Below are 27874 nucleotides of genomic sequence, written 5' to 3' on the forward strand. Positions count from 1 at the left end.
AATTTATTTTTGTCAGGCATGTAACCCATGGAGTACCAAGGTTTGTTTCACAAATGTAGCGGGGGATTGACCTGGATTCAGACGGTTCAGTGGCTCTCAGGAGGTAGGAAGCTAATTTTTTGTTTTCATTGCCACTAGATGACATGGTCCCTCTAAGAATATGTATCATGATACCAAAATGGACATGTATAAACCACAAAAACCCCAGATTATTCAGGATTTAACTGAGGTTTTAATCAATCAAGGCAAGAAGTTAGATTTAAAGGTTTAGAAAATGAGATTTAATGGGTAAGTAGACATTTCAATCAATGCCAAAGTATTCATCCTTGTATATACAGAGAGAAAATTCATATATATCTATCTATAAGAGAAAACAAAAATATTTCTGAACTATTTTATAAATAGCTAGAATCCAAGAAGATAAAAATCTGTACTTTCTTGTGGGATATGCAACATATTCAGTTGCATATATAAATGAGGAAAAGAATTTTGCCTCTTGTTCTATTTTACATTTCCTAAGAAAAAGGAAATTCTTAACTCCTTATAGTTACATTTGTGTTCTAGATTCCTGAACCGAATTCCTGGTCTGAAGAATTCAAGATGTAAATAAGGAGACGATTATGACAGTGAAAAGAATTATACAAAGTAAGTCAGGTCCACCAAAATACACTTGGAGTATGTAGATCAGAACTACCAGAAGGAAAAAACTGGCCCCTGTTACTACATAATCAAAAATCTTCAGAGCAGTGTGTTTATTCTACTGAATAAATACTATTATTAGTACTTATAGAATCAAAATAGGATGGTAACATCTTCCCACACCAGATTTCCTTGTCCATCTCTTTGTTATTAGCTTGCGAATGTTTGAATACTGTCTCTGCTCTAGATACAACATTAACCTTTTTTTCAAAAAATGAATATTTTCAAAATTTTTTATATTTAAGAAAAGCCAAAAATAATTAGCATTAAACAATTATTTATCTCTTTGACGTAAAAGGTGTTTGACTGTATTGTTGAAAATGAATCCCTTGGGATGCTGTAATCTTCATAACTTCCCCATTTAGAGTGTCATCTTCAATTATTGTTATCAGTCCCTCAGCAATTATTGATGGGCTGGGAAAAAAAAAAAGTTGTTATTTCAGAATCATGAGGTAATAGAACATGTGAAAAGGGCAAGTAAAGAAACTTGATGTAAATCTATATACCCTGAAAATTAAACAATCTGGTATTTGAACCAATTTATTTTCAAGAAAAGCAGAGGTGGTATGAGTGCTTCAGGAGAGAAATTCAGTCTCCTCAATCAGGACATACAACGTAAAGCGGCAACTTTACAAATCATCTTTTGTTTGCTCTAGTTACTGCTAAATCCCTGCGGACATCCAGCTGCCAGTGGGCTTCCTATTAAAGTTTTCTCTGTCAGAGCAATGGACAGAAGTAATCCTCACACAATCCTCTGCAGCTCTTTGCTGTTGATTTAGCCTGTTTCTGTAGCAGGACTGACATACAAATTAGCGAAAGGAGAATTTTGTCACATGGGGTTTTCTGTGGTCAATAGGTGCAATATATTTTACATATGAAAAAGTGTGGGTGAAACAACGCAATCATACAATTTCCTTTGTGCAGAAGTATCTGAGCAGGTAATTGTTAGAGACCGAGAAAGTGTCAAAAAAATACCACTTTATGCTTGTCTTGTTGTCACACTCTTTCCTAGCTGTCTGCTTTTGGCCTTTGTTGGCAATATCGTAATGGGCTAGGTCACTGACCTGATCCACCACCGTCGATACTGTGCTTTTATGAACTTAGTCCAGTTTCGTCAGTTCTTGGACTGATTTCTATCTTGGTTCACTTGCAGATTTTGTGGAAATTCAATATAAATGACATACCCTGTATCTCACAAGTTTGATTAAACAAATTTATGGAAGAACACCAAGGGCTATTAAAAACTAATACACCATCTTTAACTTGGGAATTTGATTTGCACTTTGCTGGGAAATGGGAATGCATAAAGGGAAATATCACAATGTAGGTGATACTCTTAAAATAGCCTTAGATATCTGTCATTTGTTCTTTGTATATAGGATTACACATTTCATAGACTTTTGTCCGAGGCAGCATTTCCCTTTTATTTTAATTTTGCTGAAAGTGTTATTGTGTGTGCTTGTTCTTCATTAACAAAGGGAAAAAACCCACTGTATCTGACTTGACTTACTCCATCACGCCATAGAACTGCATCATATTTTTGATCTCATCCTTATATGAAAAAAATTGTCCCATATTCTCTTCTTTATCTATTGACTGAAGAATCGGTGTGTTGACAAATCCTGGACAAATTGTGTTGAGTCTCACACCGTAGTTTTCCATATTAGCAGCTAACTAGAAAAGAGAAAAAGTTAGGTATTCGTCATCAACATTTTAAAACAGTATTGTGTAGGTAACTTTTCAAAGAATGAGATTTACCACTAAGTACTTTTCAGCCTTGCCTAGTAAGCAAATTTTGTTACTACTGATTGTTTTGTTTCAACAACTAAGTTTGAAGCACGTTTTCTCTAGTAATCATACTAAATTACTAGAAAAAACCATCTGTTTTGTTGGGAGAACAATTCCACAAGAAAAAAACACTCTTTCCATGCAGCTGTTTTTTTCTAACATTTTTGTTATTAGTGCTCTTGGCATGTCATTAACAGTATTCTAGGGTGATGATATAAGTCTCATAAGAAAAACCAAGTAAAAAATATCTCCCAAATGCTTCCAATTTTATAAGAACTTTCTTATTAAAAGAAAACTATCTGAAATCAAATCGAGATTTAACTCTCAGATTGCATTTACCTCCCTCACATCAACAGAAATAGAATTTGGTCTCTACCCCTAGAACTGTAATGCTAAACATTTCCACCTGCCCTATTGTCCCTGCCAAGGGATGAGTCTATCACTGAGCATCTCCACAGGAAAGTCCCTGTGAACTCCAGGAAAGAGGCAGGAGTTTTTTCAGGAAGCAGTTCAGGAACATGATGAAAGCAAGCAGCACAAATTGTTCTGGGAATGGTGGGACCCTTCGTTTGTGGTACTACCAATGCATGTGTGTAGCAAAGAAGTCTGATCAGCATCCAGGCATATGTTCAATGCTGGATGAACTTTCTTAGTGATGGCACAGAACCTATGAACTATACATGATATATCCAAGAATAACCATAATTGTTCAACACTGAGTTTCTATTTATTTAACGTTTAACAGGAATCCTTTCTGGTTTTATGTAAATCACATGTCATTTTCATGATATGGTAGCCTGCCCTTTTGGTCTGGAGAAGAGAAACTGAAATCCTAGATGTTTTGTATCATCATTGCCCAATGTTAGGCTCAAGAATAACCATAATTGTTCAACACTGAGTTCTATTTATTTTAACGTTTAACAGGAATCCTTTCTGGTTTTATGTAAATCACATGTCATTTTCATGATATGGTAGCCTGCCCTTTTGGTCTGGAGAAGAAAAGAAACTGAAATCCTAGATGTTTTGTATCATACCTGCCCAATGTTAGGCTGTACTGCCTTTCCTGGTAAATACAGTGATTCACTACGTTTATTATTCTTTTTCTCCTCGGCATTCTCATGTTCCATAGAAACAGCATTTTCTCTAATTTTCTAGCAGACCCTTTATTTTTGAACTTAGATGATGATGGTTATATTATCATGAGAAAACAAAAATGGAAAACCAGGTGTGAGGTTCACGCTGTGGCTAATATGTTATATGCAACACTTATCCATATTAATCTGTTTAGGTTAATCTAAAAAAGAAGATATTTGGGTGGGGAGTGGGGTCGTAAAATATGGATAAACTATCCAAATTATCATTTCAGGTACTTTATTCTGGAAATTAGATTGGAAATCTTATATGAGTAGACTATCTTTAAGCGTAGCCTATGAAAGTGTAATCATATTTGCTCCCTCCAAGTTATTTTATCTTACTGCTTATTCAGTTTAACTAGGAAGTTTTGGAGTCAGAGGCTAAGACTTACTATATGGTTATATAACATCTAACATGTCTCATCCTGAACGTGTCATTTTGCATTTTCAGCGTATTAAGAGTTGGTAAGAATAAATAAGGGTAAACATGTTTGTGTTCAAGTCATTTTTTGTACACTTTAGTGCCTGTTTATCTTAAAAAAAGTCATCAACCTGACTTACAAATAAGGAAAACAAAATGTTAAATGACTGGGATGGAGTTATGAAAAATATTTCTAAAGCTTGGATAAGAATTTGACTTTTAGGCTCCTCCCACCATCCTTAAATTACTTTGCAACATCTTTCTTCCATGCTCCCAAAACCTCAAATCGGTCATAAACACACACATGCCTTACTTATTCCATCTTTGGATTCCCTTTGTGAAAGGAAGGAACCTCCACTGCTTCAGACACTTCGTTTTCTTTAAGAAAATTAGTTCCAGTTTTGTGACAATAGAGAGGGAACACGAAAAACTTAGCGTGTTCCCAAGGAGCTGCTGATACTGTTTTCAAAAACACATACTTACTGCTATTGACCGTGTGAATCCAATTACACCATGCTTTGTAGCACAGTACACAGGTTGGAATGCAGCAGGCATGAGTCCTTTAAAATAAAAAGGTAGCTGAATAAAGATGTTGGGTACTCCTATTTATGATTACCTTAAACACACATCTAGGTCTATAGTGTAAAAAATGAGTGATGGATTTATAGAGATGCAACAAAATAGATTAGTAAAAATTTACAAATTATATTTTGTAATCTGAGATAGGCTGGGAAAAGATATGAGATGGATAAAAACATGAGGAGGCAAAAGTAGAGTAATAAAAAAGTATAACTTTTAAAAGGAAAAGTTGTATCTGTGAAGTATGACTTAAAATGGAGGACAGAGTCTGGAAGAAAACACTCAAGGATGAGATTTTTGAGCCGCCTTCTATGAATCTGTAAAGTATTTAAAGTATATAAAGTATGTAAAGTATTTTAGATAAACTTTGCTTACATCCTAACTGCTGATATGCAAACTGGAGACCTGCAATCATTTACAGTGATTTCAGGGAGGAAGGATGGGAAAAGGTAAGGGACATAGCAAAATCCATTTTGACTACTGTAACTGATTTAATATGATCTTTGTAATATATCAAAACATAAATATAATGTCTGACTTAAATCCCTTGCTTGTGTTGCTTCTGTGGAATAGTAACAAAACTCAGCCTCAGATAAAACTTTTCCCCTAGCCCTAATGCAAGAGAGAAGAATGCGTGTGCTGCACAGCTGACTGAAGTGCAGTCAGCCAATACATCTGCCTGTGCAATATTGTTACTGCTTATTTATTTGACAATGTGGTTAGTACTATGACAAAAACATACTCTTTTGCATAGTGGTTTTTGCTCAAAGAAGCAACTATAAACAAAGTAATTCAGACTTGATGCACCAGCTCTGTCATCGTAAAATTTATTTTACCTACAATACTACTTTGGTAATATTTCATAGGTAATAGTTTTTTTTAAAGAGGTTTAAATGAAATAGGGAAGCCATTTTGCAACAAGCAAATGGAAAAAGCACTAAGAAGTGAATGCAGGACCTCAGTGCAGAGAGAGTGTAGAGATAAGTGAGTAAACACTGTGAATGGAATAAGGTGAAGACCTCAGATAGCGAGCAGAAAGAAATGAAAGCAGAGATGTAGATAGGAAAGCTTTTTGAAGCATTGTCTAGATTGAGTTAGATTGGCTGAAAAGGATTTCATGGTATGGTACCTCCTACAGTGGGCCCTGTTCTGGAATGAAAAGCCAGGATGAAATTTTTTAGAAGGGAAGAGGAAAAAGAGGTAACAAGCCTGGGTAATATCATTGCTATCCTCTGTAAGGAAAAGGAGAAGCAAAACAAAAAAATGCCTGCTAACATTGTGAACCTTTATGGTGGGAGTGGGAGAGCATAAAATCATTATTTACAGTAGAGAAAGAAGAGACAACAGAGGTTTTGGAGGAAAATTAAGAACTTAATTCCAGTAAGACTGAGTTTGATGGCAAAAAGCTGGTCAAGAAGAGATGACAGACCATGCGTGTATATATATTTCTGCCCATTATGCCAACAATTTCCACTGTACAATGACAGCTGAACTGGACCACGTGGATGCTGGAGTTCCACTTGAAAGCTAGGGTCTTGTGAATAGCAAACCACAGCCTGTCCTAAAGTTAGAGGATAAAATTTGTCTGTGTTCCTGAATGTGGTATTGTAAAACTGGATACTAATTTTCATTCATTAATGTTTGATTCTAATGGAAGTCATCCCAATTAATATCTCAGAGATGTTTTTTCATTCTTCATATTTCATATCTTTAAGTGATGTAATCAAGAAAGGGTGTGACTTATCGCAGTGGAGATTAAGAATACACTACCCAGCTTTAAGTATGGATTTGCCAGAAAAATTATGCATGCCAGAGACTTGCATGGGGTCTTTGCTCTGGAATCCATTTTGTCTGAAGGAGAACACTTTCTAAGATGACACAAACCTCTAATTACAACCCTGACAGCTTCAGGTTTTTATCTTGGTTTAAATGATTTAAATGATTTAAATTAAATTTAAAAATTTAAATTGGTGATCCAGTGAAAGCAACACTCTTATTAGCACTGTTCAGTGGTGGGAAATCAAGAACTTAACCTAGTGGCTGGTTGTTCTCTTAAACTTGCATTTATCTGCTTAGCTTGGATTAATGTGTTATGCTTCTGATTGAGAACTTGCTTTATGAAAAATGGTTTTTGTGTTCTCCCCTCTGGGTTGTGATTGCAACACAGGCTTAATATTCCTCTGTTTGAAGACTTTTGATGATCATCACCATTCTTCAAATAATTGGAAACGTTGGAATATTAGCACATTGGAAATATTATGATACTTTTTTTTTTCAGACTCCTGAGTAGTTTTACATGTTTTAAAGAAAAAAACAATGCCAATGAGGCTGCAGCTAACAGACATACAAAAGACAAAATCTACTAGAAAACACAGAGGAGGAATTTTATTTTTTTTTAAACACAGTAAGACAAATTACTTGTTACTCGAGAGGGAAGAGAAACAAAGTCAAGAAATAAACAAAAGAAGGGCACAGCTCACAATAATGAAGTGGAATAAGGTTCAAAGACTTACTTAAATGTCAAAAGACAGCAGGAATAACTAAGCAGGAAGGGAGGAACAAATAACTTTTTTGTTTTAATCAAAGCATTAAAACCAGTTCTTTTCTAACTGAAATTATTATTTTTGCTAAAATGGAGAACCAAGAAGAAATCAATTGACTCACTTTCAGCCAAAGCAGCAACAATGAAGACTAGTCCTGGCATCCCTCACCCAAAACAATGAACAGTCCTGTCTCACTTTTGTTCCTGAGTTTGGTACCCAGAACCACGGTGTGGGATTTCCAGCTCGGAGCCACTCCCCTGCCCCGGGGAGTGCTGAACCTCTATCTGTTAGCGGTGTGTCCTAGGGACTCTGCTAGCAAGTATTTTGGGATGAACCACTGTGTGACGTTGATCCCGCTCTGCCTGAGTATTTATTCAACCAGTGAGCAAACATGAGTTCATAGCATATTAGTTAAGGCAGTCACTTGTTAGAAAATCTGGATCCTATTTGCTGCTCCCATGAATATTTAATTATCCTATGCAAAGTGGAACGGCAGTGAAACAGACTGGAGAACATTATGCACAAAATAAGTGGGGGGAGGAAGGGGAGGGTGTTCAGATGGATGATGATGGGGCAGTGTACTCCTGGAAAGTGATACATCTGGTTTTCAATCTCTCTTAGCAAGGGGAGGCAACTATGCCTAGATTTTCCTCTCTCTGCATGTTGCTGCATCACTGAACTGTTACATGAAAGGGGACAGGGAACTTCCTTCTCCCCTCAAGTGATATTCATCGGGAACTAGTTGGTGAATTGCAAATGATTTTGTAATGCCTGAAGGTGCCCTTTGGTTTCCCAAAACCAATTCAAGCAGACCAACAGTAATCCTGTGCGCCAGCGTTAACTCTGCTCTTTTTGGTTTTTCTCAGTTCCTGGCAGGCTGACAGAGACAGCTCTTGCCCTCTGTTATACTCTAGTCCCCTTGTTGTTACAGTGTCAAGACCACTCTACCATTTGAAATGTGGTGTCAGGCTTCTCACTACAACTGCTCATTTATCATGGTCAATAGTTTCCATAGCCACATCTTGAGAAGTTAGGATTGGAGGTGGAGGATTGTATCAATAAGCTTGAATTTTATCAGTAAGCTTTGTTGAAACCAGTATTTCCTTTCAGTCCACTGAAGAGCTTTGATGAATACAGAATTAAACATTTTTCCCCAGGTTTGCCTTCCCACTGAACATGTGTTGCCCTCAGTGATATGAACAAATCTCTTTCTTTGAATAAGATTTATTAGCCTTTAGATTACCTTTCTGCCCCCTATTTTCTCCGTGGGTGCACTGTTAGGCAGCTTGAGACAAATGTAAATTCTCTTTGATAGTATCTTTAAGTTTCACTAATTCTTGGAAATGCGTACTTCATGTTTGGATGAGCGTGGCACAGCGTGTTGCCCTCAGAGATATGAACAAATCTCTTTCTTTGAATAAGATTTATTAGCCTTTAGATTACCTTTCTGCCCCCTATTTTCTCCGTGGGTGCACTGTTAGGCAGCTTGAGACAAATGTAAATTCTCTTTGATAGTATCTTTAAGTTTCACTAATTCTTGGAAATGCGTACTTCATGTTTGGATGAGCGTGGCACAGAGAATACAAGAACCAAAGTCTGTTTTCTAACATGGCTGTTGATCTCATGGAGGCTTTGGGCTTGTCAGAAAGCAGCGCTTCTACACTATGATTATGCAGTGATTAAGCTCTATTCTCAGTTATACTTTAGACAAATATATTCACTATTAAAACATTTAAATATGCCATTGAAATATTTAAATTTTCTCTCACTAATGTGATAATCATAGTATGGTGTGGCATCCTAAAACTCTAAATTTTCATTGTTTATGAAAAAGATATGTGAAAATGCTGAAAGGTAAGTTTTGGCAAACTGATGGAATCTATTTAAAAGCAAACCAAAAGTGTTTCTCCATATGTTGGGAAGCATTGCCAAAGTAATTTGTTTTCCTTTCTATATTAGGTTTGTTTTATAAAATATACTTATCAAAGCCTATTGCAACACATAGAATACTTACAAATAAATAACATCACAAGATTTAGCCATATTTATTTAAATTAAACGTCTTCCCAAACCACATTACAGAAATCTTCTTTGTCGCCCTTAGGCAAACATCTGGATAAACAGTATGGATATGCTTACAATGTTCTTTGGAGGCCAAAGCCTCTTTTGAAGAAGCGGATATGTAACTAGAGAAACGAGCTAGGGGCGTGATGGTCCTGCAGAGTGATGAGAGAATTGATTCTCTTATTTTTAAGAAGAGGGAGGGTGTACGAGATCACATTCATTATGTCAGCTATACTGCTGTGATCTGTATCAAAAAAAGGAGACACAGAAATCCTAGCAAAAATTCCAAGCTGTGTCATTTCTAGGAAATTTTTTAACAGTGAACTGAAGTCTCAAGGGAATAGTTTCTAAATTTTCTAACCTCGTTCCTGTGGATTCTGCTCAGCATCTTTTTTTACAAAAGGGAGGGAACAAGCTCTTTCGTGGTGCTGAACTGAAGGTCCCAGTTGTACCACCATTTACACCTTTGCTCCACTGTATCACTGTGATAAAGTCTTGCCTTTATTCAATGATGTTAACCATATGCTTAGCTTTGTTCTTGTAATATATATAGGATCAGGTCTTAAAGAAGCCTGTTTGCTGTGGGGGGTACTTTAAGTATTTCTCTTGGCTGAAGTTTTCTATAGGAGGAGGACAAACTGGCTGCTTGTGGAGCCTGAGTGCTTGAAGTTGAGTGTAATTAAACCACTGATATGGCTGTACAACAGAAAGGTATCCAGATACACTACACATTGAACAACCTCTCATAAAAAGATAGTATGATCTGATACTAAATATTTTACTAGTTTTTAAGCCCTCTGTGAATACTTTGATTTTTTTTTTCTTAATCTGCTAGAACCCAGACAGACACAAATTCAGTTTTACAGAATGCCTTCCTGAAAGTATGAAGGCTATTAAAAAAAAAAAGTGCACGCACACACATGAATTCCCTTTCCCCCTTTACTTAAGAAAAGTGTATAGGTACCAGCCACCAAAAGGTAAGAGACAATGCTAAATTTAATTGTGTAAATAATCTCAGGAGTTAAATTTAGTTTTGTATGTTTTCTCTGTTGCTTGTAACTATTTTGTTAAACAAAATTAAAATTAATGTACGTAGCTTCCCACAGAAGAAATTTTAGAACATTTTACTCTTTTTTAAACTTGAAATGAATTTTATTACAATGCAAAACCCTGCAGCCATTGGCATTATCTTTTGTGGGGGCAAGTTGGCAGTAAAACACATTTCCCATTATCCCAGTTGTTTAGCGGCATTACTTCCTCTTGATATAAATGCACAAATCCCATAAAATTAAGAAAGTTTTATGGCTCTGAGATGCAGTGGGTTAGGAGTTGGGTGCTTGCTGCATGTCCTTACATATTTCTCTCCCTTTCATATTTAGTCCTGTCTTGTGGAGACACTAAAGAAAGGAAGATTCAATACTGGAAAGAAAGGGTGGACCCCCTGGCTTTCATCCGGCTGAATGAACACTGCAAGCATCCACTTCATAGGAAGCATTTAAGTAGTTCCGTGGGTGTTTGGAAATATAAAACAGTAAGGCTTGATTCTGTCCCTAGTTCAAATCATTGGCAAAATTCCCATGGTGAAGAACTGGAAACTAATTAGTGGGTAAAGCAAATATTATTGAATGTTACATAAGCACTAAATACAACTCTTCTTGCTGCTCAGCAAGACACAAGAGTATTTGCTGTCTGCAGAGTGTATCTATCTGATAAAATCTTAGAACTTGGACAGGGGAGGATCAAAACCACTCAAATGTTTAATGATCAACAGAAGCTACCTCTGAGAAAAGAAAACACTAGAAGAGAATGTTAAACAAGCCAATGGCAGTTTGCCTTTTATATATGTAATAAACTGCAGGACTTAGACCTTCAGACTGGAAAGGAGAATTGGAGTCACAAAGCACAAATAGTAGTAAATAGATAAACAATAAAAATTAGTGTATGTCAGCTTTTCTAATGTGTTTTTCCTTATGACGTTGGGAACAATTGCTAAATACAAGCTATGTAAAAGCAAACAAAACAAAGAACACTGTTTTTGGCAGGTTCCCACAATCATTATGGGACAACGTTAATGTTAAAAAAGTAAGTAAATAAATGTAAATTTTAATCAAATAATTAAAATGGCACTTATAAGCTCTTACCAAACCGAGAAAAGCCAAGCTGTTAGGTCTTAAAATCAAAATAATTTTGTGTTCCTTTGAGACTAGTTAGAAACGGAATCAAACTACTTGCTACCTCTGCTCTTTCTTAAGCACTGCATGGGCATCAGCACTTCTGTGAAAACGTTTAATCTTTTACTTGTGTTGATGAACTCTTGTACCGCAATGGTAGTTTCCTTCGGGTTAATTTGGTCCCAATACAATGTCCGTTTGAGCCAATGGAGATAAACTTCCTGGCATCAGTAGGCAATGTGTTAGGCAGTATTGCAAGTGCTGACTTAAAGGTACATGGAGACTTTTAGTAAAGGACCCCTCTCTCATATGAGGCATGTGTATATATTAGGTCAGATCCTCAAGATCCACACACATTATGTCAATAGGGTGAACTGGACTTTTCATCACAAAAGCCAAGGTTTACAGGAGAATTTAATAGTACTCAGAACATTCACACTCAGGAACTATGGCCACTGCTGTCTTACTGGCTTTTCATTGTCAAAAGACATAAGAATACCCTGGAATAAAATTACTATCACTTGGTATTCTGCATGGATACCAAAGAAAGCACTGACAATCCAAGTGTAAGCCAGCATACGTATTATTTTTCCCAGACAGTATGACAGTAACAAGAGAGAATAAACTCTTCAAACAAACAAGAGAGAATGCAAGTAGTGCCCCACAATTTTTTTGAGGAATGGTGTCAGGTGACATCATTCTCTATTTACCGTTTCCCCTTCAGTTGTGTTGTTTTGCTATGAGCCCAGTCACTGCAACATGCATACCTACGGGAAAGGGAGAAGGATTCTGCCTCACAACTGGGCAGCAATAACTCTGACTGACTTAGAAGCCATATAATTCTATTTTTATGCCAATAAATCGAAATACGGTTATAGCATAGATAAGCGGTGAGCAAAGACTGTGCTAGCTTAAGCTCAGTGAAATATGAGCGTTAATTTTACGGCTTCTGAAGCAGAGGTAGATCACATCTGAGAGGACTTGGAGCATGGACAGAGTTGGTGTGTGACAATCTTCATTAATGAAGTAGATACAGTCTAATCTTAAATATTCCAACAGCTGTGCTCCTATGGAGTTGAATGGAGGACCTGTTACTGCTTCCTTGCTTTCTGTGAAAAAAGATTACCTGATTTTCCATATTTGATGCCTGATAAATACTTTATAGTATAAAGTAACCCTGAATTCAAATTAGGTCTATACATTAGACTTTGTTTCTTACACACAGTGTGGTGTACATAATATTTTAATTCAGCAGTGTTATTGAATAGTGTTGAATAAACATAATGAATTGAGGCTAGTTAGGTTTTGCTCAGTATGTGGCAGTACTGAAACCTGAAAAAAAATATTTACATTATGCTCAAGATTAATAAATATGAGACTGATAGGTTAGGAAAATTACTGAATTTTTCATTAAACTGAGTTTAAAAAAGCAAATGAAAGTTGTGGTCCTTTGATACTACTTTGGTTGCTATGATGAAAACCAGGCCAAAATGGAAATTAACAGGGAAGAGCCATAAGAAAGAAGAAAAAGTGTGACTTATCAGTACGATTCATTTATTTTAGAAACAAACCAGTGAGTAGAAAGTGTTTATACAGAAAATATTCTTACCTGCCAAAGACGAGATATTAATGATTACGCCTCCGTCGCCTCCATTTCCTTTTCTCATGTATTCAAGGCCGAGGTAGGTTCCTCTAATCACAGATGTCTGATATAGGGGGGAAAGGGATGATTATATTCAAAATATGTTTCTATTGTGCTCCTAAAAACTGAATGTTGCTTTAATTGTGGTGCCTAGAACCTGTATTGCTCTACCAGTGATCTTATTTATACTTGGAAGATTATAAACACAGATGACATCCCACAGTAATGCAACTCATTAACTTCAGAAGCACAACTGCAATGCATAGAAATAATAGCAGCTTAATTATTTTTCTTATTAAGATATCAATAATCAAACTCAAATGTTGCAATGTGAAATAAATGCTGTGAAGGGAAGGAAATACAGAATAAGTAAATAATTTATAGATGAAACACACACTTCATCTGAGGATATGTGGTGGATGAACTGATCCAATTCCCAGCATTTTTATTGAGACAAGCTGCTCTACATTATAAAAAAATGTACCGAGTGAATCTGAAGATAACACTAACACTTATAACTCCATTTGGCTCAAGGCATGAGATCCCTTTTTAGGATTAAGGTATGTTATATTTCTGGTCCCAGGATATTAAAAACCTGTATTCTTTTCTGGCTGAAGTTACTGGAGTTTTACCGTTCTTCTCAGCAGAAGGCTAACCCAAACAGACAAATACAGACAAGGTAAAAAAGCACTTGAAGAGGTGTGAAACATGGTGTTAGCATAATATTAGCTGCAGCATGTGATTTTTAATTTTTTTTTTTAAAGAAAGATCTTTGAGGAAGAAAATTTTACTGACACCTGTATGATCTTGATTCCTTAAGATCTGTTTTTGAACCCTGCTGGGGTCAGAACTTCTGCTGGGATTCATCTCACCAAACTTCAGACATTTAAACTGAGACGCCTAAAGATACACTGAGCCTGGGGTTATCAGCCTCCTAAACGAATCAAATGGTTGAGTCTTTCCCAGAGAGTAAGTCACTTTACCAGAGACTTTAACAACTGATAATAGGAAGGCAGCAGACAGTGCTGCTAGTGGAAGATACTAACTTTAGTGAGATGTTGCGGTATTACTGCATTAGTGATGAGTTTCATAATTATTTACTGATTTTTGTTAGATCTCTCCATAATCAGTTCACATTTGGTTTACAATTTCTACTTAAAATGAACAAATGTATTGGGTTACTTTTATTTTCTGGAAATATTATTTCAGTTTTTAAATGACAACTCCACTCCATTTATATTTTATTACTGTTTAGTGTGATTTATTTGACACAAATAAATTAAGATGTTCAAAAGATGAAGTGGCCCTACAAATATGTTCACATCTGTGCACAATTATTTCGCTGAGAGTTTTGACCAGGGAAGGTCTACAGAATTGTGAATCATGGAGAAGGATATCTCCCAAAGTAATAAAAAAACACAGTAAAAAAAAAAAAAAGTATATGACTAATACCTAATGGATAGTGGCTAGGTGTACTGGAAAGAAAAACCTTTTAAAATCAGAACATTAAGTATTTTTCTACCATTATCTAAATTCCCAAACCTAAATTGGAATAATTTAAAGACACGTATTACATTTCATTTTTATTAGCGATAGTTTTAGACATATGTGTTACAAAACATAAAGTAAAAGTCCTAATTCAAGTTCAGTTGCTCTTTGCACTTATTGGTTTTAACAGGAATCAGATTTGGAAGACTGCATGTCCTGCTTTATTAATATTGCTTGCTTGTTGCCCAAGTAACATGAAGTTAAGCTGCCCATTGACAGAGATAAAACAACTTGAGACCTCATTACCAAGTTTGCTTTGGAATTTTGATAAAGAATCAGCTTTCTTCATTTTCTATAGTTGCAGCATTTTATGTGATATTTTCAATATCAATGTATTTTCAGTGTACCAATTTTCTGAAATAATGTAAAAAAAAAAATCACAAAATATGCATAGTTCAAAATTCTGAAATAACATTTTAAACTTTTCTTAAAAAAAAATTCCCATAAAAAGCTTTTTTGTTTCTCTCCTGGAAGGTTTTGTCTTAAGTAACATACTTCTTAAAATGTTTTGATTAATTTCAAAAGAATGTTATTGAATAAATTTTTTAACAGAAACTTTCCAACAAACTGTCTTCAATGGCTTGTAAAATACCAAACTAAATCTGATTTCTCTCGCATGTCCTGGAAAAATTCAGAGCCGTTATAAATGTAGTCAAGTTGTTTAATGTTGATTGTCACACGTAAATTTTAAAGGATTTATTGAAAAACAAGATCATTAATGCCCAGTAGTGTTGCTGTAAGGTATACTTAGTCTGAACATAAACTTGTTGGCAGCTCAACTGAAATTAGACTTGGACTTAAGAGGGGGTGGTGCTTTTTAATATATACATATAATAGGCTGTACAGAAGACATTTTAGAAAGGAAGGGGTTAATATTGTCTATGGAGAGCAGGTGCCGGTCCTATCATGCCCTGGAGCAGTGGCTCAGCCTGCTGAACAGAAAAAAGAGAATTCCACTTAGGATGATTAGAGGAAATAAATCAGGTGGAGAAGGAAGTAGCTTGGGGCTCCTTCAGAATTTTTCTATTCCTCCAGCCTTCTCATTCAAAGAGATAATAGAGCTAGATGAGTCTTTGGCCAAACCACAATTATAAGACAAGGAAAAAGTGGGTAGTTTGGCTCTCCTGTCAAAATCACTGTACTGCTCTTTTTTCCCTTTAGACTCCGTTAACTTAGCATTTCTTCAAGTGGCTGGGGAAGACTTCTCCTTTACATAGGTATTGTGAGAGGTTGTCTTCAGAATTAATGCAGACTTTCATTCGGATATTGCCCTTACACCTGCTGTTATCCTTGCAAAAAAACTTCTCATCGAGTGTGGCTGATCTCAGGTGACATGGCTATTTCTGATGTTTGGGCTGGTAACATAAAGAATTATTCTGGAGATAAACTCTGAACCAAATATACAGGTGAGAAGAACCTAGCTGTCTGCACACTCAGCAGATGGCACTTCAGATGAAAGGCGTTGTGTGATAGATCTCCCATTCTCTTGCCAGAATTCACCTCTCTCCAAGAGAGAAAGTCCTCTCAATAGTTCTCCAAGGAAGAACAGCAGTGGCTGAACTTACTGTAGTACGAAAGTCGTACAACGTGTGCTTAGAAGTCTTAGTGCCACTTTCCAGTCAAGCCTGTCAATCCAGCTGAGTTGGTAAAGTGAAGCTGGCTCTCGTATCTGGGTGCCAAACACTCATAATGGGAAAGAGTTTTTTTCCAAAGAGCAGTAGTCTTTGGACTATTGTTTTCCAAAGAACAATAGCATATTGTTTTTTGTTTTTGTTATGAAATCCATCTTTGCAAGTGAATAAATTGCAGCCTCAGGCCTCCTCTCATATGAAATGCAACTTTGGATTCCTATTTGTTGACGTCAGAACACTTAATGTGAATTCTAGAAGAAAGCTTATCAGCTATTACTTCACTCTACCATGAAATACACAACAGAAAGTAAAACAGGCAAAGAATGATGTGCAGCCCAGTTTCCTGGTTTTGGGGTATGTTGAAAAATGTCTGCAATTTGCCTTTCAATAAACTCAGAAAAACTAAAGGTATCTTCAGACTGTGTAGTTCTCCGTGTATACTTTTAAGAATAATAATTTGATCTTATGCTCTGAACCAACAATAATTCATAGTTTGTCTATTGCAAATAGAAATTCTGGGAAAGTTAACATTTAAAATTACCTAATTTTTAAAAAAAAAAAGTCTGACTTCTTTTAAGATGAAAATGTGCTGCAAGACTTAACTTAGTACAACAAAGCATGTTGCATTTTAGAGTTGAATTTTTTTACAATTCCTTTGTTTACAACTGCATTTAGCTGAATGGATACTGTCCATAAACACATCAAGAACAGAGTAGGAAAGTAGTCAAATTTGCAATTAAATGCAGGTAAAGCGAAAACTGGGACAGCTGACTCTCACCTAGTTTTTTTGCTCCTGGCTAATGAAAACTAGTGTCATTAAAATCAGAAAATAATCTAAGTGTTTGTCCTCCCAGCTGTTGAAAAACCTGTGATCTTAGTGATACTGCTGTTTGTTTTCTTACCAAAATACAGTGTTTTACGATAGCACATTATGAAGGTGGACCATCAAGGTGCACTGCAGGTCTAAGTGTGCTCCCAAGAGAGGCAATTTTACTCTTCAACCGCCAGTAGAAAATTTAGGATTCTTTCCAATGAAGTTATAATAGTGATTGTGGGAATCTGTCCTAGTATTAACTTCCATAAATTACAGATTTAAATTAGAGGAGATCAGACATTCTGAAGCACCATACAGTAATAAACCCCAAACTTAGTATTTGACAGCATGGTAAAGTTCACAAAATAATTGTGCAAATACTCGAAACATTTGCAGTTGCTTTTGATAGTATCGTATCAGTAATCAGTAACTTATTTAACAAATTGTTAAATGGCAATCTAGATATCAGTGTCAAAATCAGAAACAAAACTTACAAAATTTGCAATTCTTGACATTTCTGTGTATCCCACAGCTGTATAGTTTTAATTGTATTGTTCTAAAAGAAATCATATATTGAAACTCTGATTCTAATAAGATTCCAAGTGTTCAATAGAGACCTAATTCATTTTTTTCTGGTGTTAGGAACCAGTGTAAGCCAATGTTGTACAATGTTTTTGTATTCCAACATTACACCTGTAAGTCAATTTTCATACTCCATGTTTCATTTTATCTTGATCTACTATAAAAAAAAAGTGTTCTTCAGTGATGGTGCCCAGAACATCATTAATCATCATCCTTTGTAAGTGACAACTGCTTTGAAAGTAATTTAGTACACAGTGCTTTTTTTCCTAGTGGTTCAAGGCAGGTGTTCCAACTGACATAGTTTCTTATACCTACTTAATAAAGTTTCCCTTGCCACCTCATCTGACACTTCTGCTGTCTCCTTATGCATGCTAATGTTTTATGCTGAGAAACTATATCTGCATTCCTTCAGTGCTGAAGATGACTATTGTTAGCAAGGTGATAAGACAATATGAATTCCTTTGAGACAACGAAATGATAATCAGTCCTAACATTATATGTAGGTTTCTGAGATAATGTAGTTCAGTGCTAGGGATACCAAACAAAAAAACAAATGAAAGAGCCATTGACTTGTGCTTTCATAAAGCAGGTTAGCGCAGAGCTGGAATTCGACCCAAGATCATTTGACTTTCATACTGTAATGTTGAAAATTGATAGCTATCTATAAGGAAACTTTTCAAAGTACTTTATGAACTGCATAAGATGACCTTCAAAAGTCTGAAACTAAGTGCTGCTAGTGATATCCATGGAAAATTTTAGCATTTTGCTGTTGGACAGGGAAGTGGGACTGATTTTGTCTTTAATGTAGTTTTTCTAGGAAGCAGACAGGTTGTAGCGAGCATGCAAGTCCCTTGGCATTCCTATGTATAGGTTAGTTTACTTGCCATATGAAATGAAATTGCAGGCTCTTGAGTCTGAATTTCCAGCTCAAACTGTGGAAAACAAGAAGCCTAGGGAGGGAGAGGCAGAAAGGAATGTGCAGTAGGATTTGATCATTTGCTAGACATCAGTAGCTTTTGTACAATGTGGGAGTGAAATACTATGTTTCAGTTTTTTACTGTGCGGTTTTCTTTACTTTTTCCCCCCACACACATTCCTGAAAGACATAGGAATAGTATTGCATTTTGAGTAGCTGGGCTTAAGTAGTTCTTAGTTCAAAGAAATTCGCTTTTCATTGTGCTTCAACATTGGTTACTGTAAACACACATTAAAACTGTAAGCTAAGAAGTTCATTGACTCACTGTGCAATTAAGGTAAGTCTGTGTCCTTCCTGGTGCAATACGAACAACAAAAATTATTATACTTACAGGCTTCTTTATGCATTTAGAGGATTGACCCTCATGCCACTGATTTCACGGTAAGTGGTACTTCTCACTTTTTGGTGGGCACATCTCTCCCTAGGCATTTAGTCCTCTTTCTGACATCAAATTATGCTGAAGAATAAGCAACTAAGCCATTGGACAACACAGTGTATTTCTGGTTGTCTTAGAATGCAAACTTGGTAAACTAGTTACCTATGCCATTTTATCTTCAACAGATAGCACTGTTTTGTTTTGTTTCTGTGTTGGTGGCATTAAGAAACAGTACTTGCCTCTGTCAGTACTGTGGGACCTGGTGGTAATTCCCACCTGCTGAATCTAGCTATGTGTCCTGGCCACGTTATTTTGGGATGAAAGTTCAGTACTTGTCATTTCTCCTGGTACACTGGGAAAGGAGAGCAAGGTGTATGGACCAGAAGAAGGTTGCAGCATACTCCCAAGTGATCCCTTTTACATCTTGCACAATGGAACAGCCTTGTGATGATCATGACGTCTTTGTCCCAAAAATAAAATTAATCACTTCTGAAGTTTCCCTAGTTACCCTTCTGGTTTCTGCCAAGACATTAATTGGCCTTTTGAGGAATAGTTCCTTACTGATGAGCAAATGAATTGATTTTGCAAAGTTTGCTAGTTGCTGGAACCTTTATTTCACCATGAGCTATATTGAACAGAGCCACACACATATATACAGTGTTGCATTCTCTTCTCTGTAGTACCAATCTAAGTATTTTGCAGGGACAAACCCTGAGTTAGGTAGACTTCATTTTAGAAAAGGACTTTTCTAAATTCACAGAAACGTTACCTTTGTCATTTATGGAAATAAATTATGCAAACTTGGAATTGTTGGGTACAGCCACATTTTGCCTAGTAATGAAGGATGAGACTGACATGCACCTGAACAAATTTTACATGTGTATTTGAATTCTACTTCTCTCTGGGCAACACTTAAATAATTGGATCCCATATGACTGGGTTTTTTTGGCATGCCCAAGTTATGGCCTGCAATTTAAAGTCTTGCCAGAATAATATGTTAAAATGTGCAAAATCATCACATAAGCAGGAGATAATTGTGATTTTGCTGTGAAATCCTTTCATGAGTCTATTTAATTTCATTCAGGGAATCGGTTTAAATATACCTATAAAATAATTAATTTGTTGGCATAAGAAAACAATAAGATAGTCAAAATGTTATGTAAAGTGCTTCTGTACTTTTGTTTCAGGTAATATTAAAATTTAAGCATATGTGATACCAGTACTGCTACATTTAACTGTATACTGCAACCTCTGTCAGTCTTCAGAAACCTCTGATACGAGCGTAAAAAAGGAACCTCCAAGTAAATTTTGGGATTGCCTTAATATAAAATGTACTAAGTGCATTTGTAAAGAGAAAAGATACTGTATTTATAGCAGCCACTATAATTACAGTGGTTCCAGAAAGCCTACGTCATCAACACAAAATAAAATTAGGGAGGCTTCTTAGAACACCAAATTGTGTTTAACTAACGTATGTATTCAAGTCTCACAAAGATGTGGGCACTTTTCTTTCTTTAGGGACTTGAAGAGAAAAAAGTCAGATTATAAAATTTCTGGATTCCTTAGGCATAAGTTCTTACGAAGTTGAATGCAAGAAACACTGTTCTTGTCATGCTGGAGGACCGTAGGTAGGACTCTTGATAAGAATGTATGTGTCATATGTCCTTGTGTTATTCTGTGCATGGGTATGTGTGTGTATGGTGGACTGTTGAAACTACACTGGTAATATAAATTTAAAATGGAATTCCTGTATGGTTGCCAAGATCTTTTTTTATACACCATAATAACAAGAGTGTACATTTGTATGGGTATGAGCAGTTGAAGCTGCCATTGATCGAGCTGATACCAATCAAGTCTACACTATCAGCTTTGGAGTTTTGAGGTGAGGAACGGATGGCATTGCTGGAATACTTAACTGAAAAAGTTAATAGAAATATTAATAAAGTAATGAAAAGATGGATGTGGTTTAGCACATAATATAGCAAAATGGTGGAAAGCAGAAATCTCTTTTTAGCAGTTGTTACTCTTTTCCCCCCCATCTTTATCAAGCTGTCTTTTCTTGCTCTCAGGAAACTATAATGGATACAAGTAGGAATTGTGTTTTATTCCCTCTTTTTCCTTCTAATTTGAGTCCCACTTTTTGAACCTGCTTCTTCATTTCTGTTCTTCATGCTTTCTCAAGCAGTACTATCAGGGAACTTCCTTACACTCCTTTAAAGATGTTCCTGAAGACCAACCGGTTCTGTGAACTGTTTTAGCCATAAAGAACACACCCCATATGTGTTTGTTCTGATTTATCTTGCTCTGTACTGCTCTACTTTTGTACTTTGTACTTTAAACTGGGTCAGGGAATATTTGTTGTATCAATATATATATGATATCACTAAGACGAAGACTGGCATGTAGGGTTTTTTTTCCCCTTTTTTAAAGTAGAAAATAAGTGCATAATGTGTCTCAAAATGTGTGGCCATAGAAGTTACTCCTGTTCTTAGGGATAATACAAAGAATACTTAAAATGTCCAACTTTGGGGAAATAGAGACAATTTAAAATCATGTATTTCATACATATTTTGCTCCTTTCTCTACAAGAAGCAAGAATTATTTTATGGAACCAACCAATATAACATATTACATGCAGCAGCTGTTATTCTTCCATTGTTATAGTTAAAAAGCAAAAAGTACAAAATGTTATATCTTGGTTTATGGAAATTAGAGTCACTAGACAGAAATGCCCTATGGAAAGAAGCTAATTAGTTGACTCAAGGTTAGACAGGGAAAGAATATTCAAATCAAAAGATAAATGAAGATATTTGGATTTTAGAGTGTCCTTGATTTAATCCACATGGCTGTACTTCTACTCTGCTTGATCATTTTAGATGTTCTTATTCCAGTCACCAGCATGTATTCATGAAATTTTTCAACTTTCAACTATGAATTAAGTCATTAGGACATTTATGGTGAACTTACCTATACAATAATGTATAAACTATATAATCTTCCTTTTTTAAAAAAAAGATTTAGGGGCAGTAGTTGGTAGTTAAGCATATAGATTTGTAAGACATGGAGCCCAGTTTTTCTGCTACTTGAGATGGTCCAAACACACCTATGGTCTGCTTCAGCCCAATCACTGGTAATAAGACAAAAAGAATAGTAGAAGAAGGTTCTCAATGCCTTCTATTTGAAGCTCTTGGCATTGAAAAATTGTTTGGACATCACTCTAAGTTAGAATATTTACCTGGACATTAAATATCTCCAAGATTTGCTGATCAGAAATGCCTTCATTTTTTGAGCTAAATTTAAAGGTGAATCACAGACAAATGTGTTTCTCACATGGACTTCAATTTTTTTGGTGATGACTAACTACCTGTGCTTGCAAATTTGACTAACTACCTGTGCTTGCAAAGGTGGATGGCTGCCTACAGTAACATATCCTGTGTTAAACCAGGCACAAAAATAAAGAGAAATAAGTCATCTAGAACACAGTTAAAGTCTTCTTTCAAATTCAAGGGATCTGTACTAATAGATATTGATGTTGCATAGCACTGAGGATGTCATACTCCTGTTACTTCACAATATGAAGTTCCCTGATGTTTAATTTGTCAGAATATTTTAGAAATGAAAGAGGGAGGAAGAAATATGTGTAGTTAAATCTTAAAGAAAGTGTAAAGAAAAGGCAAAGGAAATTGAACAAATGTATTTCTCTTATTGTGGAAATTTTAATCTGTGGTCTCAGTTCAGTCCTTTCCAAGAATAAGCAAATTTGACCTTGAATAGATATAAAAGATCAAGAACAAAAAATAGTCCATTTGAAAATAAATTTTACAGGCTTGTTGAATGTACTGGGTTTTAGCAAGTAAGTGCTCTTAAGTGGTGTGCTTCTATCAGTGATGATGGTGAAATGGCCTGTATTAAGAGCTCAGATTGTATGCTTGCTTTGTTGGTGAAGAAAATGTGGAGCTCTTGGTTGAACAAGTTTTCTTGTAATACCAACAAATGGCAACTTACTCTCTAATGCAGGTCAGCTGAGTCTCACAAGTAACTAAAATGTTCTAAAACATTCATATAAACAGAGTGGCCTCCTGTAGATGCAGCTTTACTGCTTTGGGCACCAAATTGTTACACCTACCTGGGATTTCACTGAAATAGAAAGAGAATTTTGTCTGGTGTTAGCCTGAGTACCTCTACACAGTGCTGCATGTCTTGGATAGACAACTTAAAGGACCCACCACACACACTTTTTGGTTAGTACACATGCAGTTACATGGCTATTGTTCCAATAGCTGTGTTTACCAATCCAATAATTCATGTTCTGTCATATGGCACAACCTGTACAAGCCAAGGGCTGTTAAGTGTATCCCAGCATTAAATGAAGTATGAACATGTGAAAGAAGATAATGCTTACCAAGTTAATTTGTATAGTGCTTTCCCAGTCCTTCTCATTATTCACTCCAGCATTATTAACCACAATATCCAGCCTTCCAAAATGTTCAATTACTTTTTTGAAAGCACCTATAGTAAGATCCAAGTGTGAAATTTCTTAGCACTTATGGAAAGTAAGATATAAAAATACAATGCATGCATACAAATTAATGTTTTATTAGTCTACCAAAACGTCTTCACTGTTTTCTTAACCAATAATGAGCAACATGCAGTTAAATTCTTTATCTAACCATTCACCAATATTAAATGTATTCAGGAAAACTGAAAGGATTAAGATACCATAGTCGCCTTTTCATTCACTTTTATAATGCCTGATAACAGGAGCCAATGAAAGTTCTTAGCACCCATACATTTTGTATTAGATAGGATGTTTGGCACGCTGATTATGTAAATTAGGCATTTATAGCTTGATTTGTAACAGTTTGATATAGCTAGTGAATCCAAGATTTGGCACCATCTATTTTAAATGAAAAGTAAAAGCTTCATGTGTTCAGAACAATTTTCATGCTTGAGTCTGAATTTAACCTAAGAACACAATTCTTCTTCAGTGATATAACTAATATGAAGCTTTCAACTACAAATAATTCATCATAATTCTTGTTTAAATTTATCCATTTATGAATAAATTGTTATACATCCTACTTGTCAGGTAACTTTAATAATGTGTTTCTCAGATTCAAATCTTCCTTCTGTTGATGAACATAGTGACCTGTCTTCCAAAGAATTTCAAAATAAAGAACTGAGAAACTTCCACAATGACATTGTGTTCTCCCAGGTGACAGTGTTCAAACTAAGATAAAAGATTTGTATGGAAAAACATGATGATGTCGTAGTGATGAGCAAACTCATCTAGGCTGGCTCTGCTTTGACAGGATAGTTGGATGAGATGACCTCCAGATGTTCATTCCAGACTAAGATTTTCCATGACTGCAGACATTATCTGACACGTGTATATACATAGCTTGTTTGTTCTTCCCTCCAAATACTGTTCCTCATCACTAATTATTTATTGTTATGTAAACCAAGACACCCCCCCCCAATATTTTTTTTTAAATCATTGTTTGGTGACTGAGTATTTCAGGTATACTGAAATTATGCTTGACAGACCTTAATGAAACCACTTCACTAAAAGGTGATCCCAGGACCATCTTAATTCTCTGATCTTTAATCTTTGGCTATTAGTGTCAATCAAGAGCATAGCAGCAGCTTTGAGACATCTACCTTTTTTGCGGCAGTTGCAGAGGTTTACAAAGTTTTTTTTCTTGCACCAGATTGTTGGTACTGTTACAGCCTTTTCTTTGCCTGAATGCTGCAGGTCCATCACAGTTGTCATCTTCTCATCAGAATAAGAGCTGGGCAGCTGATGGGAAAGGTTTTATTTCTCCAACTGCCTTTACTGTACAGATTTTTCTAATATTCTTATTATGTCCTAGAATATTTTAATATTACTAAAGCCTCTATTTTTGGCTGTCTGCCTTTTTGGCTTTTGTTATGTTTGTTGCTAATTCATTCTCTGGTTTATCAGCTTAAATCTTCAATCAATTCCCATCTTTCCAATCCTGCATCAGCAAGAGCAAATGAAAAGCTTTGGCTTTATTAGGAGCAGAACTGATTATTTAACTTAGTTTCAATGAGTAAAATAAATAAAATTTGATCCTCAATTAGCTTCCAAATTTTGGAAACTGGTTCTCTGATTCCCTTTTAAGCCTCCTTTGAGTAGTGTCTTTCATCAACCTCATTCTTAATAGAATCTTTTGCCTTCAAAAACCACCATGGATAATAGCACTTTTGCCAATTATTTGTTTATTAAATTGACACAGTCTTGACTAATTGTAGTTTTCTAGTTTACACATTGTAAAAAGAGCCAAATGCTTTTCAGCTGTTGCATATCTATGTAAAAAATAAAGAATGATTACCAAATCTGCAATATTTCTGGTAAAAGTTTACCTGCCTACAGTAATCCCATCTATTACCTATCTACAAAAAGAAGAATCTCATTATAAATTCTTAAGAAAGTTACCACCTGTGCATCAGTGTAAACTGACTTGTGCTTCCTTTTTCGAATGTAGAATAATTCTGTGTTTACATTGCACACTAGTTAGTGCTTATGGAATCATAAAAATTAAAAGCAGATGATCATATGAAATATTGAATGAAGAAAAATGAAAAATGAAGAGGAGGATCCATTTTAAAGGAGGGGTAAGAAAACCAGTGGAAAGTAAGTACAAACACCAGTTATATGTGAGCTTCCTAAATATTCATAGAAAGCAAAAGTAAATGTATAGTGATTATTCAAAAGTGGGACAAGATAGAAGATTTTTGTGGGGGACTCTGTGAAAGAGCCACCAGAGAAAAAAGCACAGGCAAGACTTGAAAGCAGATGAAGCAGCTAATTTCCTACCCATAAGCCTTATGTACCTACAAATAGTAGTTCTAGTACTGTGACTTGTTTCATACTGAAAGGGCTAAAGTTAAAATAAGAGGAACTTCATTCATGCACATGACCTTTAACATGAAAAGCAAGTACAGGACTTGATGCATCCGCTAAGAACTTTAAACACTAGGAGTAAAATTAATCTAAGTTTATTAAGTGGTGGCTTGCAACTAATAGTGAAAAAATAGGAAAATAAAGCAGTAACAAAAACCCCAACCCACAAAACCCTAGAAACCCCAAAGGATTGTAAGACATGATTGCAAATTTATGCTAAGAAACCTGCAGCATATGTACTGCAGTAATGCAGTACCAGAGAAGCATAAGCAGCAGCCGCCCGTTCTTGCTCTCGCTCCTTGCGAGAGCCCTTTCTGATCCTACTCTGATTGCTCTTTTCCTATAACTTGGTTCCAAAACCTCCCTCGCTAACCCATCCTACTCACTCCAGTTCCCAGTGCACACCCTGTTGGTCCTGCACTAGCCTGGCACTAAAGGGAGGAGGAATCATGGGAGAGAAAGCACACTGGGGTAACACCCATGCTGCAGCACATGGTATTCCTACCCTTAGGATGCTTTTTCTTGCTCCTAGGTTACTCCTCCCACTTGGAGAAAAAGTCAATAATCAACCTAGCTGATAAAAACTTTGCTGATTAAAGCAGATCTCAAATGTAAAGTCCAGCATCTCTCTTACAGACAGACTATGTAAAGCTTTGGAATTAGGCATGACCATGCTAACTTGGAGCAGTGAACAATATTGCTGCAATGTTTTGTGAAAGAGGAATGGATATGCTCAATCACCGCTGTTGAGAAAGCAGCCAATGAAGTGTAGTGAATAAAAGCAGAACTAAAAATGTTCGCATCTAGCCTGACACGAATCTGGGGAAAGGGCACTGACAAAAGTGATGTCAAACTCTGAATCTGAGTCACTACCTATGAATGTATCTCTTTAATAATGAAACTTTGATGAAGTGACATGCCTGTTATGAAATATTGTGAAGGGTACACCAACATTATACAATACTCAAGAACTCAGTAGGGAGCATGATTTAGTCACTAAGTGAAAACATAAATGCAAATCATACACGAGGGAAGCTCCTTGCCATTCCCTGCATCTACAAAATGTGTGCAAAATTTTATCAACCCACGTTTAACACCGTGATAAAGCAGCGTGCCATCTTTTGCCAATTCTGCTTTCAGCTACAGCAGCACACGCTGAAAGTAAGTGTGCTGTATGGAAAGAGCACTGCAACCCAGAGCAGAATTTACTACTCCTGTGACGAGGGACTGCAGCTTGGAGTCTGTACTGAAACCTCATAAAAGGCAAGTCCATGCTTTAAAGTTTATATATTACTCATAAAATAACAATTGTCTTCTGCAGAGGCTTTCATGCAAAAATATCACACACAGCACTCAACGGAAATGATTTCTTTGGCTTTTCTTTACGATGTGCCAAGTAACATGGTGAAATACATGCATGCTGGTAGTAATATTTCACATCTGCAGGTTCAGAAACAAATCCTTTTTGAGTCACTGTCAGAAGCGATTGGGAGTAGGCTGTCCTCCAGAAACCTTAATTGCACACTTATTGGTGCAGCAGCCCAGGCTTTTTCAGGTTGCTGCATGTTAAGCCGGAGCACAGCGCTGACAGTTTCCTTCTTACCTTTCAGCTGCTCCTGGTCCGTAACGTCGCACTGGATGAACACCGTCCTCTGCGCTTCAAACTGCTCGTCCAGGGCCGCCTTGCCCTCCTGCCCGGCCTCGGAGTTGCGGTCCAGCAGGGCTACCTGAGCGGGGAGGGAGGGAAAGGCTGAGCGGCGGCCGGCCGGACAGACGGACGGCTCCCCCGCCGAGCCGAGCCGAGCCGAGCCGAGCCGAGGGGGCTGCCGCCCCGGCCGGAGCGGAGAGGCGGGAGGCAGAGGGGAGGGGGCCCTTCCCGGGGCTTACCTTCGCGCCCTTGCCCAGCAGCGCCTGGACGAAAGCCCTGCCGATGCCCTGCGCCCCGCCGGTGACCAGAGCCACCTTGCCATTGACGTGCA

The 27874-nt window shown here is 36.5% G+C and overlaps 1 protein-coding gene across 1 annotated transcript; it reads right to left on the minus strand.

Annotated features, from left to right (window-relative positions):
* Positions 1-214: 214 nt before the first annotated feature.
* On the minus strand, positions 215-27868 carry HPGD (hydroxyprostaglandin dehydrogenase 15-(NAD)). Its single transcript, XM_009272341.1, has 7 exons — positions 27783-27868; positions 27499-27622; positions 23370-23476; positions 13008-13104; positions 4525-4601; positions 2210-2373; positions 215-1113 (listed from the first exon to the last, which is right to left on the minus strand). Exons 4-7 carry the CDS (start codon positions 13063-13065, stop codon positions 978-980), a joined length of 435 nt encoding a protein of 144 aa, XP_009270616.1. The 5' UTR covers positions 13066-13104; positions 23370-23476; positions 27499-27622; positions 27783-27868; the 3' UTR covers positions 215-977.
* Positions 27869-27874: the final 6 nt, after the last annotated feature.

The sequence above is a fragment of the Aptenodytes forsteri genome, unplaced genomic scaffold, assembly GCF_000699145.1.
Source record: "Aptenodytes forsteri isolate BGI_AS27 unplaced genomic scaffold, ASM69914v1 Scaffold13, whole genome shotgun sequence".
In the NCBI taxonomy this organism is placed as follows: Eukaryota; Metazoa; Chordata; class Aves; order Sphenisciformes; family Spheniscidae; genus Aptenodytes; species Aptenodytes forsteri.

What these genes read in the sequence shown, in the direction of transcription:
- HPGD (XM_009272341.1), bottom strand. Translation starts at nt 13,065, where the DNA reads ATGAGAAAAGGAAATGGAGGCGACGGAGGCGTAATCATTAATATCTCG. An exon ending in GATTCACACGGTCAATAGCA is followed by an intron (nt 2,374 to 4,524) that starts GTAAGTATGTGT and finishes TCTCTTTTCTAG; the next exon opens with TTAGCTGCTAATATGGAAAA. An exon ending in CAGTTCTATGGCGTGATGGA is followed by an intron (nt 1,114 to 2,209) that starts GTAAGTCAAGTC and finishes TTTTTTTCCCAG; the next exon opens with CCCATCAATAATTGCTGAGG.